The sequence below is a fragment of the Pyrus communis genome, chromosome 3 (assembly GCF_963583255.1).
Source record: "Pyrus communis chromosome 3, drPyrComm1.1, whole genome shotgun sequence".
Taxonomy (NCBI): Eukaryota; Viridiplantae; Streptophyta; class Magnoliopsida; order Rosales; family Rosaceae; genus Pyrus; species Pyrus communis.
Genome location: NC_084805.1, coordinates 29,849,684 through 29,870,819, shown reverse-complemented (window position 1 = coordinate 29,870,819; position 21,136 = coordinate 29,849,684). Strand labels below are relative to the sequence as shown.

The 21,136-nt window shown below is 37.7% G+C and overlaps 3 protein-coding genes across 3 annotated transcripts; all 3 read right to left on the bottom strand.

The window, feature by feature from the left end:
• Positions 1 to 25: 25 nt before the first annotated feature.
• LOC137729380 (O-fucosyltransferase 15-like) lies at positions 26 to 3,897 on the bottom strand. The gene is made up of 10 exons (XM_068468326.1): positions 3,280 to 3,897; positions 2,904 to 2,993; positions 2,700 to 2,799; positions 2,536 to 2,597; positions 2,322 to 2,410; positions 1,793 to 1,913; positions 1,557 to 1,700; positions 1,108 to 1,442; positions 673 to 913; positions 26 to 586 (listed from the first exon to the last, which is right to left on the bottom strand). Exons 1-10 carry the CDS (start codon positions 3,724 to 3,726, stop codon positions 269 to 271), a joined length of 1,947 nt encoding a protein of 648 aa, XP_068324427.1. The 5' UTR covers positions 3,727 to 3,897; the 3' UTR covers positions 26 to 268.
• A 1,178-nt stretch (positions 3,898 to 5,075) lies between these two features.
• On the bottom strand, positions 5,076 to 10,807 carry LOC137728837 (protein STRUBBELIG-RECEPTOR FAMILY 8-like). The gene is made up of 16 exons (XM_068467613.1): positions 10,264 to 10,807; positions 9,602 to 9,734; positions 9,428 to 9,499; positions 9,246 to 9,311; positions 9,060 to 9,131; positions 8,882 to 8,953; positions 8,734 to 8,805; positions 8,564 to 8,629; positions 8,416 to 8,481; positions 8,022 to 8,329; positions 7,518 to 7,774; positions 6,639 to 6,910; positions 6,386 to 6,521; positions 6,145 to 6,284; positions 5,864 to 6,020; positions 5,076 to 5,558 (listed from the first exon to the last, which is right to left on the bottom strand). The coding sequence occupies exons 1-16, from the start codon at positions 10,445 to 10,447 to the stop codon at positions 5,409 to 5,411; spliced, it is 2,223 nt and encodes a 740-aa protein (XP_068323714.1). The 5' UTR covers positions 10,448 to 10,807; the 3' UTR covers positions 5,076 to 5,408.
• Positions 10,808 to 17,500: 6,693 nt separating this feature from the next.
• On the bottom strand, positions 17,501 to 19,758 carry LOC137730063 (chaperonin-like RBCX protein 1, chloroplastic). The gene is made up of 6 exons (XM_068469132.1): positions 19,491 to 19,758; positions 19,212 to 19,306; positions 18,996 to 19,113; positions 18,755 to 18,771; positions 18,577 to 18,639; positions 17,501 to 17,809 (listed from the first exon to the last, which is right to left on the bottom strand). The coding sequence occupies exons 1-6, from the start codon at positions 19,651 to 19,653 to the stop codon at positions 17,729 to 17,731; spliced, it is 537 nt and encodes a 178-aa protein (XP_068325233.1). The 5' UTR covers positions 19,654 to 19,758; the 3' UTR covers positions 17,501 to 17,728.
• Positions 19,759 to 21,136: the final 1,378 nt, after the last annotated feature.

Genomic DNA, 21,136 nt, shown 5'->3' with positions numbered 1-21,136 from the left:
TGAGAAGTAGCTTTCACAACTCTGATAAATGGAATTTGAATGAATAAAATTATGATTGGATCAATGGTTAGAATACAAATCATGATGAATTTTACATATTACAATTGAATCAGCAACAAGGGGAGCGCTCATGCAGGGCCGCCTCCGGTTGTTTGTCCTGGCCGGTCTGCTCAAGGGGAGGATTATATACGTAACCTTCAGGACTAGTCAGATATCCGAATGCCGCAAGTTGTCGGGAAAAGCATGACACAACTCTAGGAAACAATAGTCAGGAGGTTATTGTCATGTTGCACATACACTCGTCGCACCGTGGATATCTATACATACTCCTCGCCTTAGGCCTTGGTTGGATATGTTTAGTTTGTCTAACAGCCTTTCGAATTCTCTGCTCGAAAACACGCCATTCGATAGTGGAATTCTTCATAAAAATGCTCGCAAGCCTGCGTTTGTTTGGTCGTATTGTTGGCATTTTCCCTCCACCATAGTATATTCGAAAACCTGACACCAAGGATGATAACTGACTTCCTGAATCGGTCATGGCAAATGCATCGGCAGCGGTGCAGCCTATGAAGTCCAGTGCTGCTAACTACAGAAGGAGCTGACTTAGGCATGCAAAAGCGGCAGTAAAACCGAAATGTACAAATAATCTAAACATTTACAGCATCTCATTACCTGGGATGAAAAATTCATGAAAGGTTCGAGTTCAGTCGGTGTGAGCAAATTTTCTTTGGTCACTAATTTCGGATACAGGCTAGTCAAAGCAATCATCCTTGATCTCCCTCCATATATCTGTGAACCTGCCACAAATACATGAGTCTTCCTGTTGAAACCAAGAGCAGCAAGCATAAGTACTGCTTCTTCAGGTGTTAAGGGACATAAGCCTTCTTCCCTGAGCTCTGCAGGAGTAGGCAGCCTGAAACAAGTTAAAAAAAATCGATAAGATGGTAAAACTCAATCTCTTTGATCAGCTAAAAAAGTAAAAAGTATGTATAAAGTGGTAAGTGTAAGAACGGGAACCCTTAAAGTAAATGTTCTCTCAGTCTACCATTAATTATCATGAACTATCAAACAAAATAAAAAACACCAATCAAATGATATACTGCTTACGTTGTAGTCTTCTTGAGAAGTGTTAATGCGGGGAAATGGATTTCACGATACGCTTCCAACTCTTTTCTCTCTTCCTCACCTCCACCAAACTCACACAAAGAATGAGCTACCATGTCAATTTCAAACCTCAGGTGTAAAGCTAGATATCTGGAAGCTTTCTTAGCACGACTTTTAGTCTGTTTCTTGACTGGTTCTGCAAATGAACCAACAAGATAATGATCGAGCGGTCCAGGGTGACTTTCATTTTGACGCAGTCTTTGAAGAAGTAAAGCACCAACTTCTTGTATCTTGGGGATAAATTGAAGGGCATGAAAATTACATCTGCATCGAAGTCTCTATATGAAGTTCCCCAATTAGGAATAGTGGAAATGAAGAGCCGTAAGCAAGCAAGCAAGTGAAAAGTGTGAGGAAGACCAGAATCGCTTAGGGTGTCAGAGCTTATTGTGTACCTGCAACTGAAATGGTATTGGATCAAATGCCAACCGATGCCCAAATCCAAGAAAATGTACAACTCCATTCTTAAGTAGAATGGGGATGATGTGTTTGAAGTAAAAACTTGGCTTTGCCTCTTTGGGGATGTCCACATCTGTCACCTGGAACGAATTGTAAAAGGAATTAGAAACAAACTCATAGTGAAGCAAACACTTTAATTGATAAGAATATTTCATTTCGCTGAGGGACTTACAACACTACCAATTGCTTCCAAATCTAATGACTGTAGCTCCTTTGGGAGTTCCTTCACTATCCGAATATCAGGCGACAAGTAATTAATAAAATGCTCCTCCTGATAGATATCGCCGAACTGACTATGAAATCATACAGTTTGTTATCATTATTTTCAGAGGCAAAAAAAAAGGAGAATAAAAGAGACAAAAACAAATAACTAGAAATCAAGATGTTACTACAATCAACACATGATCAGTATATGATGAAGGGTAAATGATGAAACATCACAAAACATCAAAGCCAGTAATTAAAAAGTTATTTCAAACGAGAAGAAAAAAAAATGACTAACGCAAAATGATAATGGAGCCAGAAATTTGTATATCGTATCCAACAGGCCAAAAAAGCAGCCCCAACAACCCTCGGACCCCGCTTAGGTTCTAAATCCGGAAGTTAAATGCAGGTCTTTTTTATGGCAGAAACAACATCAACCATATGGCAAACGAAAAAAAAGGAAAATTCTTGAGCGGAGAAAAGGAAAAGTATGTCACCTCACATCTCTCCATATACTACTATACAAAAACTTGGGAACAACCAGCGTTGAATTGAGTAATCGTGCAACAGCGACAGCATTGCAAACCTGTAGCCAAACAAAATAACGAGTAGGTAATAACAATTGAACTCACAGAATCATAAAGCCTCATAGAACCACATCCTATATTTATGTTTCCAAAGATACGATGACTTAAGGCAAGCATCACTTACAGCTACTCGCTGCTGGTTCATCCCACCGTTTGCAGTGACCAAAATGTATCCATTTTTTCCCTCTAAAGGTACCACAAAGGAGTTGATATTAGAGCTAGCTTACTCCGTTAACCAACTAAACTGAGCGTTCTTAGAAATTTTAAAATACAAGGACAAAGGACTACCATTAGGTTCCCAGTTCCGTTGGTCGGCACAAGGTTTCCAAGAAACAGAAGGAACTAATGGCTCCAGCCACAGATCTTTCGGCTCGGGTTTACTCTGCCCCTGCATCATTCAATGTACCGGCCAAAAAAGGCACATCGAGTGATTAGAACGAAATCTCATCAATTAACTAAACTCAGATTCCAGTTAACCAGAGAAGAGAGTACCTCTGCCAATGCATGAGCAGCCAAAGCCAGCATCCTTCCATAGTTACCTTTCTGTGCCTTTTTTACTTTACCAATTTTTCTCCATTTCGCCTGAAAACATACAAAAAAAGGAAAAATCTTAGGACGCATCTGGTAACCTTTCAAATTCGGTTTTGTGTTCTTATTTTAAATCTAAGTTTGAAGCTTTCACTTCAAGCGGACGTGCATCCCAATGCACCCAAGTTCAAGTCCCCTTATGCACATTTTTAAAAATAGAATATCGCTCGTATGAAAATAAAAAGTTTGGAACATCGCTTCTACTGTTTAGATTAGTTTAAAGTAAAATATCGCTTGTGACAGAGGAAAAAGTTCAAAACTTTGGCATCTGACAACATACCGGAATGGTGACGGAGACCGACGGCAGAGACGAATTCCCGGGAAACCCAGATTCAGAACGGATCCCATGATCTTGAAGCCGCAAAAGCATAACCCAATTCATCAAGAAGTAAAATACCAACAATCCAATCACCCCCACAATCCCCTTCACTCGCTTTTTGCTATACCAAGGCCTCTCAACTCCTACCTTCCTGGCGGAGGTCCTCCTCTGCATCTTCGGCACCCAATCCAGCGGCGCCTCCGAGGTGGAAAACCGAGTGAGGCCGTTTCCCGGCGAGTTAGTCGGGGATGAAGGGCGGCTCCGGGGAGTGGAGGAGCCGGACCGGTAATGCAGAAAAGCGGGGCTGGGACAGGCGGAGGAGGAGGTGGTGGGGTCGAGGGGCTGAGCTGAGGTGGGTCCATCTTCTTCTGGTGGGACGGGTTCAATTTGAACTATGTTTACGGACATCGATTTGTGTGCTGTCGGGCCGTCTGGATTTGGACCCTCCTCAACAGAACAGCTGAGACCTGAGGGAGAAACGCGGCGATTTCGGGTCGGAAGCTGCTAAAAATAGATGTCGGAATCTGCCAAAAAGGTAACGGCGGAGATGGGACGGGAATTTGCGGGACTTGTCTGAGTTACAACGAGGACTTGATGTTTTTTTATTTTTTATTATTTTCGTCTGTATAAAGAAGGATTCTCTGCCGTGGGATTTAGGACGACAGATTTCAATTGGCCAATCAAATCCGTCCATTTTAAAGTTAATTTTGCATCAAAAATTAAAATTACTTATCCAACACGTAACCATTCCTGCCTACAAGTAACAATAACATGCCAACCATAATTTGACGGTGGATCCGTAATTGATTTGGACCTAAAAAGATCATGCTTTTGTGACCAACAATTTCGCATTTCGCAGACAATTTGACTTTGGAACTTAAATGGTGGATTCAAAATCAACAAGGTTTTTTGCTCAATGAGAATTTAGAAATGAATGTTTATTGTACGCAATTTAATTTTTACTTTATGAATAAATAGTTTTCATAACTTGAAATTATAACATTTCAGTTACAAAAAAAACAACATTTCTGTGAGTTTAGAATTTAAATGGCTTCCACGACTTGAAATTGTAACATTTCAGTTACAAAAGAGCAACAATTTCGCATTTCGCAGACAATTTGACTTTGGAATTTAAATGGCCAGGCCCTTTATGCAAAATGATCTTTTCTTTTTTTTCAAAAAATGAAATTAGGTATAGGGCTCATTTGACATTGAAATTTAACGATTCGAACCGTTTATTTTGTAAGTCTCGATTCATAGATCATCTTTGCAAAAATTCAATTCATTCCGAAACCATTTGCTTATTTAATTATTAAGATAAAATTTCATTGTTTCTTATATAACAAAGTATTCGTTAATTTTTTTGAACTCAATTAGATGTCTTAAACATTTCCGATTTGACTAATATTTTGCAAAGATGATCTATGATGTGCAACTTGAAAAATTGACAGTTCGGATCGTTAAAGTTCGATGTAGTGTGGACCCCACAACTAATCCCTATTTTTATATAATAAAAAAAAATTAAGGGATCCCTTCCCTTAAAGATTTCCTTTAAATGGCCGACCTAGAATCAACAAGGCTTCTTGCTCAACGAGGATTTGGTAGTGAATGTTTATCGTACGCAATCTGACCTTACTTTGCACAGAGACTGTTTCTACGACTTGAACTTGTAACTTTTCGGTCACAAAAGAGCAATTTCCATGAGTTTAGAATTTAAATGGCTTCGGAAGCTAAACCAAGGTAAAATTTAGCTGCCGATTTCCAGAATACTTGCATTGCATTTAATTGTTTGACAGTGATCGTAAGGTTTATTATTATGTGCAAATAAAACTTTATGAATCATAATTACATATAATTTTAATCTAATTTTAACACAAATCGTTTATTAGTCTCTGTGTCTATGTGTTTCATCCGACCCTCGCCTCGCCATTTGTAAAAGAAAAACTGCAAATATCTTCCAATATATGTGCTTCAACAAGAAATAAGGTACTTGTCTGTGTCGTCTCCTTCCCGAGGCTTGGGTTCGAATCTATCAACTCACACACTATGGAATCTCTCCTAGCAAGAAAAAGAAAAGAGAGAGGGGACGCTTAAATTGACATGTCAATTGCTTCGTGATCGGGGGTCCTGTATGCGAAACCAGATTCGTCACTTGAACGTCTGACCACGCTTGCTCTTTGCACTAAGCGGACCAGTGCTTGCACAACTTCGGACATGGGAGGCCGAAATTCAGGCTCCGGCTATGCATAAAAGACAATGTGAATGGTTAGTTTCTAAAAGATGAGAAACGAGAAATAGGTCAAAAAATTAAATGAGAACTTTGAACCGAACGTTCCCCCATCCCTTTACAAGAACCTATTTTATCTTTCCTCGCGGACATGTGACGAGAAGAAAGAAAAACACGATTATCTTCAATTGTGTGAACAGCTCAATCTTGTATTTAACCGTTAGTGATGCTCTTAAAGGCCATAAGTGGGCAACTAATTGCTTCTTCTTTATCTAACTACAGTAAGAAAATTCCTGCTAGCATTAATAAAGAAGTTACCTGAACACAAAGCGCAATGATGTCAGCGAAACGCGAAAGAGACTTCGCAGGATACATGCCATTTAAGGCCGGATCAACCATTTTTGCTAGGGCGTCTATATCATGTAGTTGGGGAGTAGCCCATCTCACAAGCGACTGTTCTGACCTCGACCTTGAACTAAACATTAAACAGATTCCAGGGAAATGGGAAATTATTAAGCAACATTAAAAGAATCAAGCAATTTCAAGGAAAGAAAAAGAAAACATAAACCAGACATTTCATTAATGTGGGCCAGGCGTACCAGTCTAGTGGCTTCCGACCCGTCAACAGCTCGAGCATCACCACCCCAAAGCTGTAGACGTCACTTTTTACAGTGTATACTCCTGACAAGGCGAATTCAGGAGCACTATAACCAAATGAACCCACCATCTGAGTTGAAATCTGTGAATCATGAACTTAAATTAATCACTCGAGTACACAAAGCATGAGGACTGAATACTGACTCACAATCCATAAGAACAGTTTAACTTCATTGGTTTTACCTGTCGCTCTGTGTTTGGCGTTAGAGCAGCTAACCCACAGTCAGATAAGTGGGGATTGAACTCTTCGTCAAGTAAAATATTTGCTGACTTGAAGTTTCTATGTACAACAGAAGGTAAGCAAACTTCATGCAAGTACCTGGCAGGAGAATCTTTAACTTAGGAAGTGTTTTTGAGCAATCATTACGCATGTCCCGCACACACACCACACACACACAAACACAAGCAGACTTAAATTTCGAAACACGTAACATACTCTAAAGCTCGAGCTGTGCCTAGTGCTACCCTAACACGGGCATTCCAATTCAGATTCTTACTGCCGTCTTCAGCAAAATGAAGAATGTCATGCAAGCTCCCGTTTCCTACATGCTCATAGACTAGAAGACGCTGTCCATGCTCTGCGCAATATCCAGCCAGTGTAACAATGTTTGGATGCCTCAAGCGCGACATATTTGAAATAGCTTCAAGGAAATTATCTTCCTCTTGCAATGATAGTGCTGCATTGTCAATTTTCTTAATTGCCATTATCTACATTACAAAAAAAAAAAGACAGAAAAAATTAGTCAATGTGCCACTAGTATAACAGGTGGTATTACAGGAGAATTCAACCTCAGTAAACCTAGGAGCTCGGGTTGCGAGAATATATATAGCCAACAGTACTAAGCAAGTGAAACTAAGTACCACCGAACAGATAAGGCAAGAAGCAGATGGTGGAGATAACCCCATCTAATACTATCAAAGACCAAAGTCTATATTGCAGGTAACAAACTAAATTTTATCCTAAATTTAGCTTTTTACTTCAGCTGAGATTACATATCTCACTAGCTAAATCGGCAAAAGGTGGCCATAATTTGAAAAATGTGTCTATTAACATTAGTTACACTCCACACGGCAAGGAAAAAGAAAATAAAGATACATCCATCAATATTTGTGTCTGCATTTGTGTCGTGTATGGAGAGAACTAGCTCGGGATCCCAGCAGTTCAGTTCCCACCACAGAAGCTATAATGATGGCAGCACCATCAACAGCTTATAATGTACATCTTTGTTACAGTATCTAATACAGCCGTCACTTTATACATGTGCATAAAATCTGTTTTAAAGAAAGGGAAGAAAACAACAATAAACAAATTTACCTTTCCATTAGGGAACTCTGCTCTGTAAACACGACCAAGAGAACCTTCACCAATAAGAAATTCTTGACTGAAGCTATTAGTTGCTGATTGGAGAGAGGCAACAGTATAAGGAGTAGCAGTGATAGGTGATTTTATCCTTTTTATCGATCCATTTTTACTATGTAACCTATCAACCACCAAAATTTCTGCGGGTGGAGGCATGAGATCAGTTACAGTAGCCGCACTTTTTACCCTCTGCTCTTGCATCTCAGTATTTACTGCAAAATAGAGCAGGGTGCAGCATGTAAATGTTTACGATACTCAGAGTACCATCCAATATTTGTAAGAAATAGCGTTAACCCTTCTGCGTCTATTTGGAAAGAGGAAAATGCTTGTATTTACGCTACTAAAAAACAAATCTTGTTTCAAAGAAACCACATGCCTCTCAAATCATAGTTCCAACATATTAAAAAGCCAAGCTTCAAAAGGAAAAGGGAAAGGAAAAGAAGAGGTAAGCGATTCTACCATTATTTGTGCGAGCAGAGACATTTCCCCCAGAAGCTCTTGGAATCTTGTCCTCCCTTTTATTTTTGCGTATGCAAAAGGCAAGAGCAAGTAAGACAATGAGAGCAACAAAAACAGAACCCAGAATTATCCCTACCAAAGCCCCAACAGCCAGCCCATTTTTTGAATCATGTGATTGGCCATCAGATCCCTGTGGGGGTGTTCCAGATCCGGAACGACTGTGATTCTTAGTAGATCTTCCTGGGGGAGGTGGGATATATGGTGGTGGTGGAGGAGCAGGACCATTATCAAAACCATTTCCATCATAACTATTTCAATTTTAAGAACCAAATCAGACATGCCGAAAAAATTGAGCACTAAATTCACATATGCATTAAGTAAAGAAGGAACTCACATAAAAGTACGAATTGAACTAAGCTCTTGGGGTATCCATCCGCTGAAATGGTTGTTGGCAACATTTCTGCTCAAAAAAATGTGCACAACAACAGTATAAGGGTAGGTAGTCGAATGTTAAAGTAAACAAGGAGGGAAAACACCCTTACAAAGTAGTCAAAGGCAAACCCGTCAGAACATTGAGAGTACCAGTCAGTTGATTGTTCTGCATATAGCTGGCACAAATCAAGATGTAATTACAAGTGACTGCAAATAAACAGCAGAATATTCGCAAACAGAAATTTCAATAGAAATCAGCACTTTGAAAACAAAAACTCACAGGGAAGAAAGATTGGACAATGAACTAAAGGAATTAGGAATATCACTGGTAAAGTTGTCAAGAGATAGATCCCTGCAAGGAAAAGCATTAACGACATCAAGATATTAGAATGATTATGCAAAAGAAATGCTAGAGTAAGCTATCTTACAAGGTAGCAAGGCCCGCAAGTTGAGCAAAAATGTCACCAATTGACTCGGATAGTGAGTTACGGCTAACATTCCTAAAAACATGGATTTCACAAATACATCAGAACATCCTCATCGTGTGTAACGGAACTGCATGAGAACGTTAATGAAACTTCATAAAATTCAATACCGGCTACTTACAAATAACTGAGAGAAACCATGTTGGCCATAGAATAAGGTAAATTTCCAGTGAAGTTGTTCCTTGCAAGATTTCTGTACATACATGCACAAAACAAGAAGGAAAAAAAATAACAATTGAGTATCAGAGTAGCAAGGAGAACTACTTCTAAGAACAAAAGAATGAATAAATAAATGATTGAGCATTACAGGCTTGTAAGATTTGGGGGTAGCTGATACGGGATTGTGTCATGAAAATTGTTGTCGCTCAAATCACTGATGGACACGAAAAACTTAATATTAGTAACTCAGCAAATCAAATGAAACATATAGAATTTATTGCAATACCCCAAAAACAAATCATAAGAAAAACAGAGCAAAAGAATTCTCACAGTTTTAACAATGATAGCAGGTCAGAAAGCAAGTATCCCATAGTTCCACTGAGACCTAACCCGGAAACCTCTCTGGTATAACAGCAACATGACACATTAAAAAAGTCAATGAACCAACTCAATTAATTGAATAAACTTCAAAACCAGCCACATTTTCGAAACATAGAATCGTACACTGAAACAACAGCTGAGCCCTCACAAGTTACCCCTTTCCATGACTCTCCACACGGATCACCGCCACTACTTTTCCAACCGGTTAGCTGAGAAGGACTGTTTACCGAGGTGTACAATACCTGAAGTGCTCGAACTGCAAAGCAAAGAACATCACTTTTAAAAAAAGCACACCAATTTCTCAAAAAAGCTTAGCTACTTATTTCCTGCCTTCAATTGCTATCTGGTAAGATAAATCCAAAACTTCAAAAATGGGGAAAAGTTTCAAGCTTTGATTCCTCTATGCAATTAGGTGAACTCCTCTGAGCTGAATTTAGCCAAATTATGATGAAATTTCTCATTTTTCCAATAACCAAATCAACATTGTACGGAAAAAAGCAAAAAACACCTGCATTTTTTTAATTTCCCACATTTTGTTCCCTTCTCAGCAGCCAAACAAGGCCTAAGGGGTTCATCTTTGAAAAAAAAAAAATACATCAACAGATCACAAAATCACAAAACCCCAAAGTCAAAGACTCGAAAGTCCATTTTCCATAAAAAAAAAAATCAATATTTCCAATCAAAACCATAAAACAAAACCAACCCAGGATCGAAGCTCAAAACTTTTATTTAATAAATCACTGAGAAAATTATTGTAAATAAGTAAATAAATAATGGAAATATACCATCAGAAGCATCAGTGGTGCCACTAACGAGAGGCAGAGCAGCCAAAGTCGAGGCGATTAGCACGAACTCAGTGAGCCAGCGAGCCACAGAGAGCGAGTTAGCAGAGGGGTGATCAGTCATTGCAGTGTTGGAAGCACAGAGAGAGGGGGAGAGTGTAGTGTGTTCAGGTGAGGTGGGGCGCATGCAGGAGGACCATGGAGGCGCAGGGGAAGAAGAAGAAGAAGCAGCAGAGAGAAGTATCTGGTAGCAGTATTAGTTGGAGTAGGAGATCGCCATCAGCAATGAGCGTCATTGCCATTAAACAAAAGAGTCAGAGTCTCTCTGGGAGATTCGAAGCTTGAGTAATTAACCAAAATTATAAATAAATAAATAAAATGTTACTGTGCATGCGTTGTGTCGGCGAAAAAATGGAAATTATTAAAAAATATGAGAAATGAAAGGAAAAAAAAGGATGGAAACAGAGGTTTGGTATTTTGGAGTGGGCGAGTAACGTTTGACTCTTTTGTGGGAGGTCTCTTTCTTACTGCTTTTATTATTCATTTGAAGTTTCCTAGTTGCCCAGTTCTCTCTGGTTTTTTATCATCTGCTTTTTTGCCTATCTTTTTGGTCAACTCTGCTTGGCTTTTCCAACGTGTGTGATTAATTTGAAGGATAGAAAATGACTTATTTTGACATTACCGTGAACTAATCACGCAATTGTTATATGCCTAACTTATTCATAAATAATACGTTATTAACTTAACATACTTTTCTAGTGGCATTCTACTGCAAGCACTAGGGAGTTGATTACCGTTCCGATTAATGCCTAAACATTTGAAAATTAAGAAAAAGCGACTAGACTTACTGAGGCGCTCGCCTAGACCCCTTGGGCACCCACCTAGACCCCTTGGGCACCCGCCTATACCCCTTGGGCACCGGCCCAGACCTACCTAGACACTCGCCTAGGTTGCGACTCACTTAAACAGAAAATAGATAACTTTCATTTTGCATTTTATTTTTTCAATAAATTGTAAAAGACTTGTTGAATACTTAAGGGAACACACATTATATACTTGTTCCCATGTTTTCATTATGTTCCAATAGCTCATAATATATATGTCATTCCATTTTAGTTTATGATGAAATCATATATATTGTAAGTATAAACAGAAACTTATTTACACGAAATATAATAGATTTAATTAAATCCGCCTAGACCCTGCCTAGCCGCCTAGGCACTCGGCCCCAGTCCGCCACCCGACTAGCACTTAGCATCTTTTAGAACCTTGATTGCAAGTGAGTTCTTTCTGTAATAAGAAAAAGTTTTGATGGGATCATTACGCTCATGTAAAAAGAGAAACTTGCATTAGGATGGGATTAGCGTGCGGGCTGATATTTACATGTAGAATGAGGAGACAATCATAAATGTAGAACAACAATATCTTGTGTGTACAGCCGTAATATGTAGCCTTGTTCTCAATCAGGTGGGTTCATGGGTATGGATGAGAGAAAAGATCGTTTACATGCTCTCTTTTTGTATATGTAATCGCATAACCACGTAATGAAATATGTGAATGACATAAATTTGCTCACATATAAATAAGTCGTCTAATAGAAAAAGAAAATATTGCATCATGTGTGACTACTCTCACAATAAAAAACACTTGGGTGATGCCAAATAAGGTCGGATGAGCCTCAATGCATGAAATCTCTTTTTAATAACAACTGCTACATAAATAACATGATCAAACCATCACACTTAAAATATGGTTATGAAATCAACTAACATAATACGGGAATATTGTATCGCTGACGCCATGCTAATCTTTGATCTTTACAGAATTGGTCTTCGAGGCATTAGTTATTATGCGAATCACAAAAAAAAAAAGGTAACATTAATTGAAAATAAAGTGGACTTGTTAATCATGAAAGTCCTACTTCAAATAGTATGGGTTTTTTACGTTTTCAAAACGTTGAATGGTTGAAGGCTTGTATGAAGTCTTCTGTTAAACCTGTAAAGAGGTAAATTTCTCTCTCTTGGGATCATCCTAATGTAGGTTAGTGTAAGCTAAATGTGGATGGGTCTAGAAGGACAAATTCTAGTCGAATTGGGGCTGGTGGTGTGCTAAGAGATCATAATGGCAACTGGTTAGTTGGCTTTGCGGTGAATTTGGGACAAGGGCAGGTTTGTGATGTTGAATTATGGAGTTTATTCTTTGGTTTACAGCTTGCTATTGATAAGGGTGCTATTGATCTTCATATTGAGATGGATTCTAAGGCTATTGTTATGTTGTTGAAGCAAACCCAAGTTGATAATTTCCATCCTTTGGAGACAATTATGCGTAGCTGCAGATTAATGATGAGACCATTGAGGAGGTGTGAATTGAATCACATTTACAGAGAGAAGAATATTGTGACGGATCAGTTGGCTAACTGGAATTATAATATGGATATTGGTGTTCTTGTATTTGATGAACCTCCCGTTTGGATTAGATCAGCTCTTATTAATGATGCTGCTGGAGTCCCTTGGACTTGTTTCGCTGTTGTTTTGTAGTTCTCTTTGGGTTGTAATCCCCGTTCTTCACCGAAAAAAAAAGGTCCAATTTCTACTGTGGTTTTACTAACCTTTAAAGTGACCCTAAGAAAACGATGCAGCCATAAATTATCATCGTAAGGAAATTGTTATCGGCATTTTGAAATTTTCATTTTACAATTCAAATATTTTTATATTAAAAAAATATACTTATAAGAAGTACAAAATGAAAATTTTAAAGTACCAACAATAACTGTTTCTTAAAAAATATTTCAAAAAGGATCATGGACCGTTAATGTCATTTCTCAAGTGGAATTGAATGTTGTGTTGTGAGCCTTGAAGAACTAACTTGTATAGACCTTCCAAATTTTATTCCATGAATGGGAAGGCAATGAACTGCCCGTGATCTGCCTTTAGATTCCTTCGACAGTTGATGTTAACAGTTCATAACACACAAACGAAGAGAGATGAACATGATAATTTACGAGTGCGATTGTCATACTCCAATGTAATGCGCTCTTAGTTTATATGTTATATATAATACAGTGAACCACGTTGTTAATATATATATATATATATATATATATATATATATATATATATATATCAATACTTATAGTATAATATTGATGTATCTGTATATACGTATATTCAACAACATGTAATGTAACGGTGTGATAATTAATTCGAACAAAAGGAAGAAGGGACTGGGAGCAGATTTCCTTGTTGACTGCCTAAAATTTATGACTTTTATTTTCATGATGAGGTTGGTTAACAGAATAAAGAACTTTTCTTACTTCTTCCAAGTTCAGATGAACAGTAGGATCCCATGATCTAATTTTCATAATATTTATTCTAAATCAATCACTTTCTGTTAACTAGGTTAATATTAATTTCCAACAATTCGTTAACAGTACTCAATCTTCTACAAACTTACAAAGAAAAGAGAATCACCACAGTGTATTCCATTAATTCCAATTTGTCTGCCCTGCATTGTTAGTCACGTTGCAGATGTTCCCCACTTAATAATAAAAAGAAAATTAAATTAACATTTTGAATTCGTTCAGAAGTTTGTTTAAAATGATTAAAAACGTTTTTTAATGAAATTGATTTTGAATTTCAAAACCACTAAGTATTTTTTGATGTTTTTTGTAGAAAACATTTGAAGTATTTTTTCATGATTCACTTAGATTTTTACCAATAATTAGTTTAAAAAACATCTTCATCAAAAGAGCGTTCAGTCACTTTAAAAGCGTTTACGAGCCCTATAATATAACACTAATAAGAAATAGGCTATAACAGCAATTAGTTGAGAAAGCAAGAATAACTTACATGACACACATTGTTACTTAGCATACGAAAGTGATAATACATGGACCTGGATCTCTTCTGGATCCAAAAAATCAGAGCCTAAGGATCAAATGATCCGGATCCTTGAAATTGATCCAACGGCTACAAACAGGAGACCCCCTTAAAAGTTATAATAATTGTAGCCGTTGGATTAAATTTCAACGGCACAGATCATTTGATCTTTAGACTCAGATTTTTTTAGTCTGGAGAGGATCCGGGTTCCTGCATGACCTGAAAGTATCTCTCTCAAGAATTGTCCCCATCCCATCAACCAAACAATGCCATTTATGGTACAGAAACTTGCCGCTATATCTGTTCACAATCAGTATGGCCCGCACTGCACGTGAATTTCATGTAATTTTATACATACTATTAAAATCATGCACTTCTGTGTACTGACGACTAAGAATAAACACAATTTTGAGTTCGGACGATTGTATTTAGTATTAATTCAAGGACAATCGGACGAGAATAATTGTTTGTATTTAGTACAATCGAACGATAATAATTGTTCGAGTGTGAAATTACTGTTAATTGTTGATGCAAATGATATTTTTTTTGTACTCGCTTGTGCCATATGTGTTATTACTGTTAGTCGTGACGCAAGTGAGATTCCGGTGACAACCTATACAAAGTTGAGAAAAAGCCATAAATAATATTCAACTTATATTCACAATTTAGAAATCGAAGGAAGCAAAGAATAATCCCGCACCAGTTGTCATTGCATCCACTTTATTTGTCATTTTCTTAAGTTCTAAGTAAGATATGCGTTGGATACTAGTCCACCATCCACGTGACCACCATCATCCACCATTATTCCAAGTTCTGTATACTACACCTGGCTTTATATATGTGTGTATATAAGTACACACACATACATTTGTGACCTCAAAGTTTTGTAAAGCAAATATAAGACTGTTTACGATAAACGTTTTTTCAACTTTCGTAATGCGGAAAGTCTTATTGGTCTGGATTCACCCTTGTGTATGTGTGTGTGTGTGTGTGTGTGACCTGGCTTTATATATGTGTGTATTTAAGTACACACACACACATTTGTGACCTCAAAGTTTTGTAAAGCAAAATATAAGACTGTTGATGATAGACGTTTTTTTGACTTTCGTAATGCGGGAAGTCTTATTGGTCTGGATTCACCCTTGTGTATGTGTGTGCCCGCGCGCGTGTGTGTGTGACTGACTATACAATAAAGGCACAAGTCAAATACTGTGGACCTCCAACTTTATGAACATTTCATTGTATTGAATACTCAATAAACATGTGTTTATTTTCATACCAAATCGTCAATAAGCCAACTTTATGAACATTTCATTGTATTGAATACTCAATAAACATATGTTTATTTTCATACCAAATCGTCAATAAAGTAGTCCTCATTTGATACAACTAATATGACAAAGATCTACTTTGGATCTCATCATCAGGAGCCTAAGGACCAACCAATCCAGACCATTCAAATTGAATATAATGGTCCCCATTAACTCATTCGGCTAGCCCACCTCACAAACTAATGACTCCAATTTTTCTTTCACACAAACCAAGAGCTCAGATTTCTTGGTCATTAGGCCCCGAACACTTAAGGTTAAGAGATGTCCAAATTCCAACTAATAAACTACAATAGTTTTTTTTTTTTTGAGGTAATAAACTACAAGAGTTAGACAACTGAAACTATATAAACCCAAGCCATTGGGCTTTATTTTTATAGGGTTGAAGACCAATTAAGCCTTGGTCCAGTCCAGTGTTACAATCAAGGAGGCCTCTAATTTTCGGTGACCCGGATCCAAAGGACAAGAATTAGCCCAAGCCAACATAAGAGAAGTCTGGCAACTTTTAAGGCCGCGTTTGGATTACAAAGAAAAATTAATGGACTTTTACTGGTGATTTTACAACAGATCGTGGTTAACGAAACGCCGTCTAATTCCGATAGAAGACAATCGAGCGGACGACTGGTTCAGCATGGAAGCGAAAAGCTCAATGCCTCGAGCAATAAGAGGTTTATTTAATTTTTTTAATTTTTTTTTAATTTTATACGATTTTTTTGTTACTCTAAAAGCTTGAATTTTTATATTTTGAATGCGGTTGTGAAATTCCAAACTTTTTTGTAATGCGACTGTGTGCCAGATATATTAATACATTGTTGTTAAGTGAAATTTTTCCTACCAAGTCAGTGATATTGGAATAGCGTGTAATTGGCGATGACATAACTTTTTTTTTTAATTAAAATAATAATGTTATAATCATTCCAGTATTGCGTGTAATTGACAATGACATAACTAGTTTTACAGTCCCTTACGAAACGCTATTAACAGCTTTTTGTTTCTTTGACTATAGATTTAATTCTCCTCATAGGAGGCATTATATTTGTTGTATAATATGATGAATAGAGTGAATCAATTTCACCGTAATGCATGGACATGCAAAGTCTGAGTTTTCTTACTGTGGATTAGATGATCGAAAGAATCAATTGGATGGCGGACCGGTCAGAGAAAGGCCTTCATCAAAGTGGTGGCATTACGGTGGGATTTTGATCCTCCCCTTCTTGGGGATGTTAGGGATCAACGAACACAGACTATTGATAAAAAATCGTATAGTCTCAATTAAATGCTTTTTATATTTTTAAAAGCAAAACATTATCGTTTTACGTGAAAAAAATTATGACCGCACGATTTTTTATCAACGATCCGTGTTCATTGATCCCTAGGATCCTCAAGAAGGGGACCCATTGAGGATCCAAATCCATTATGGTGAATTATGTTTACAGAAAACCAAAACCAACCTTTTCCTTTTTGCTCATAGATTTCAATCTGAGTACAACACCTCAAATGTTAAGCATTAAGCAATGATATTACTGATCCATGGTTGTAGATTGGAGCACATAGAAGACTATGCTGTCGTATTTTAGTACAGGGCTCATCCGTACTTCTAGTGATCTTGGCAGCTACGTTTAAGCAATTAGTCGTGTACAGAAGTGACACCTTAATAATTTAGTTACCGTAAGAAATGCCTCACATGTTCATGCGCGTGTGAGAAAAGATGCTTAGACCCTACATTTCCATGGAAAAATGCTTGTATAATCTATTTTGGTGAAGATTGTAAGACTTGAAGCCTTCTAAACAGGAGTAGGATTTTCTTCCCTCTTTTTTTCCCTCCCCTCCTATTTGAACGGTCACGGTTAAGTCACGTCAACATCTTATATTAATTTTTTTATAGAAAGAGAGATAAAATAAAGAATGTAAGACGAAGGGATGGAAGTGGATAGAAAAAAGAGGGGAGAGAATCCTAATTCGTCTAAATAAGAGGTCAAAATTACATATTCTGTATTTTGTTGCAGGGCTCGAACATCATGTCATAGTTTAGACTGTAGTTCAAGATTGCTGGCAGTTAAATATAATACAGAAGTAAACAAGGTACTCCCTGATTTGCATCTGGTAATTTGAAAGCAACTGTAATCGCATACATTTTTTTATCGAACATTAGTAGTAACAAATTAAATACGACGTTGCTGTAACTATTGAAACATATACAGAATAGAGTCTCACGTCGGAAACCTGCTTCATCTTTATGTACTGATTCGATCGGGTCAACTCTCACTTCTCCTGTTCACCTTCCACATGACTTATTTCTAGGACATAATCTCTCATGAGCCTCGTATTGGATTCATCCACCATCTACAAAAACAAAAGAATGAGAAATGATCGAGAATCATAAAAAGGGTAACTTTCCTCTTTATCCCTGTAGTTATAAGCCGGTAAAATAAGTAGCTACTTTATATAGGCTGGATAATTATTTGCACAGCCGGTTAACTAAACACAAAACAACTTGAAAATAACAGGTTTCGTGTCAACCCATTAACGATTCAGATCATTCTCAGATCACATATTTTGAGTACCTATTAACAGGTCAGATCGTTTTCAGGTAATCTGTTAAGAATCCGATAAGATATTGTTTTCTAGACCTAGACATTCGGCATGACAATTTCTTACATGACCTGTTAACCCGACATGAAAAGACACAACTCGTTAACGAATCGAGTTGTTATTGAGACACCAGATAAGAACTCGTTAAAATAACGGGTTTGACATGACATGACTCATTAAGATAACGAATAAACACGAAAATGACATGAACACGACAAACATGACCTGTTTGACAGACCTACTTTCCCATGACAGGAGGCAGATTGTCTGCCCTCCTGATATGGTGCCCTCCCCATGCCCTTCTATTTATGTAGTTACGGTTAAGCCACGTCAACATTTTATATTCCTATTGCTTTTTGTCTTATCTCTATAAAAAAATCAATATAAAATATTGATGTGGCTTATCCGTGATTGCACAAAATAGGAGGGTATGAGAATGGCATCATATCAGAGGGCAGACAATCTGCTTCCCCCATGACACGGGGGATAAAATAAAATGAAAGGTAATAATTCCTGACCTTGAAGGCTAATCGCTGCAAGTTGTCCCACTCGAAATCATTTTTACAGTACGCAGATCGAACCTGGACACAAAAAATAGCCCCCATATTCAAATTTGTCATTGTTAACAAGTTGGTGGATTATAAAACAAATAAAATAAGCATCCAAATTGACGTAATTCACAAGTCATGGACTGACCTCTAGGATGCGCAAAGCTGCCATTTGGACGCCACATAAATCACAAATAAACCCACATTGTCAAAATTCAGATTAGGTAAGTAATCTGCCTATGAAACACGTCCGTTTTTATTATCGTTGTTAACAAAATTTCCCAACTTATTGGTAATATTTTTGATGTGTCCATCTGTAACAAAAAGCAGACGTTCTGCATAGATAATTTACGTAGCAGGAGTTTAGCAGCTGTTGGATATGGACATACCTAGACCCTTATGCCTGGAAGATTCTCTCATCAGATTGGCACAGAATTGGTCTCCATCATTCAACGAGTTCCTACTCAGAAATTCCATCAGCTCTTCGTAAGCCTCCGTGTTGTAACTCTGCTCTGAGAAATTTACTGTTAACAAATATATACTACCGAAAATACATATAAATTCGATGAAGAAATTAAGAACAAAGGAAAGGAGGAGGAAAGAACCTCAAGCTGAGCACAGACAATACTAACTGCAACATAAGTGAAGAAACTGTGGAGGTTGTTGGCCGCCTTTGCTTCCGGCGACGCTTCTCCAAATCCTGCATATGACATGTCAAAATATTAAAACAGCATAACAATATACAAGTGTATAACGCACTGTCATGTGAGACGACGGTGCGTGATTGACTTGGGATACCAACAGAGACGCCAGCATCCCGTTGTAGGTAATTTCTTGCCAACAAATATGGGTGTGGAGCAAACGTAATTTACTGAAGTACCCACCAGGGACATACATCTTGTGGCAGTGCATGCGAGGGGGACGAGAGGCTCTTGGTTTGGAATTGGATAGCCAAGAAGGATTGTAAGGTAAATTGCTTCTTTTGGGTTTTTGTGGGAAAACAGAAGGGAGCTGAGAGAGTGGGAGTATTGACGCAGAGGATTCCATGGATAACTAGGAGCAGAACAGAGCAGAGCAGACTGAACTGGGATTTCTGAATGATCAGATATTTGGGAAAAAAAAATATCTTCAAGTTCATGCCACCACAAGTCCAGCTCCATGGTCCAAAATATCTATGAAAGCCTACCTGGCAAGCAAGTAAGAGTTTTGATATCCATTTGTGGAGCCCACCTGTTCAAGTTTTTCTATCCTATTTAGCTAAGAATTCTGTGATATTACGTTCCGTATCAATGATGCAAAGTTATATATGTATATCTTTTTATATAATATTATATAATTAACAAAGTACACTATAATGATATGTACGCGTGTTATGAAAGTAAAAATTTGACATGTAAAATATTTACTTCTGTACTTTTGATAAGTTATTTATGCATAGGTTCGCAATGATTGCATAAATGAGGAGAATCAAAAGAATCGACAACTTCAAGAGAAGATATTCTATGAGATTGCCTGACTATGAGAATATTCATACCATATAAGATCCGGTGCTACTAATATACAAGTCTTATTTGTGAAAATTGCCCTACAAACGGGGAGGGAACTTACTTTATCGAACACTTTTACTCAAGTTTTTCTCTTACTTCGACCCATTGGCCCACAGCCCGCCTTCCAGTCAGGACATAGGAAAATGAATGTTTCTCTTGCTCTCGTCTTCTACTTGAAGCTATAAACCAGCATGGTGATACCTACAATATATTTGCTGAGTCTGCTTTTGCTAATCTCACCGCAGAATGGCTGCAAAGGGTGAACTCCGTCCCGGTGAGAACTTGTCGTACCTAGCGGTGGAGAAGGGTATCCCGGCAGGGTTCCTGAAGTTGTACAACCAAGGGTCCGGTTTTAGTTCTGGGAATGGCTTAGTCTTTGTGCCGGCCAGAGGTTAGCTGAAAAACCATAAAAAGTTAAATGAGGGGCGCCCAACCACACCATTTACGGAGAGCCTCACACAAAAAACACATGATTTTTGTATTTTAGCTCTATTCAATTCTACGTTAGTCCATGCGATGTGAGAATTGTCCTAATCAGACAGTCCTGCAGAAATTTCTCCTATAAACTAAAATAGTTTTTAGTATCATAAGCTAAATATAGTTTTTAGTACACTTGCAGGAGATTAGAACTCAGATGAGCCATGATGTATTTAATTCTCCTAATTGTCATTAATAAATCGTATGCATGACAATTGCAGTGACTGGCAATGTATTAGACAAATATACCGGATTTGGTTTGATTCCGTCTTTCGCTAGGTCTTTTACTCCCGTTCATAGAAAACACATGGACGATTTTCAGACAGTGCTCAAACAATAATTAGAGAATAATTGAAGAGATTATCTGATAATTTCTGGGAATTAAAAGACAAATAACACAGTTGCATCTGTGGATGCATGTTTTGTCGAAGATACTAGACAAGAGTCTACGTGAATGGAATAGGACAACTGCTAATCAATCATATGGGGGTCTTGATTTAGCTTTC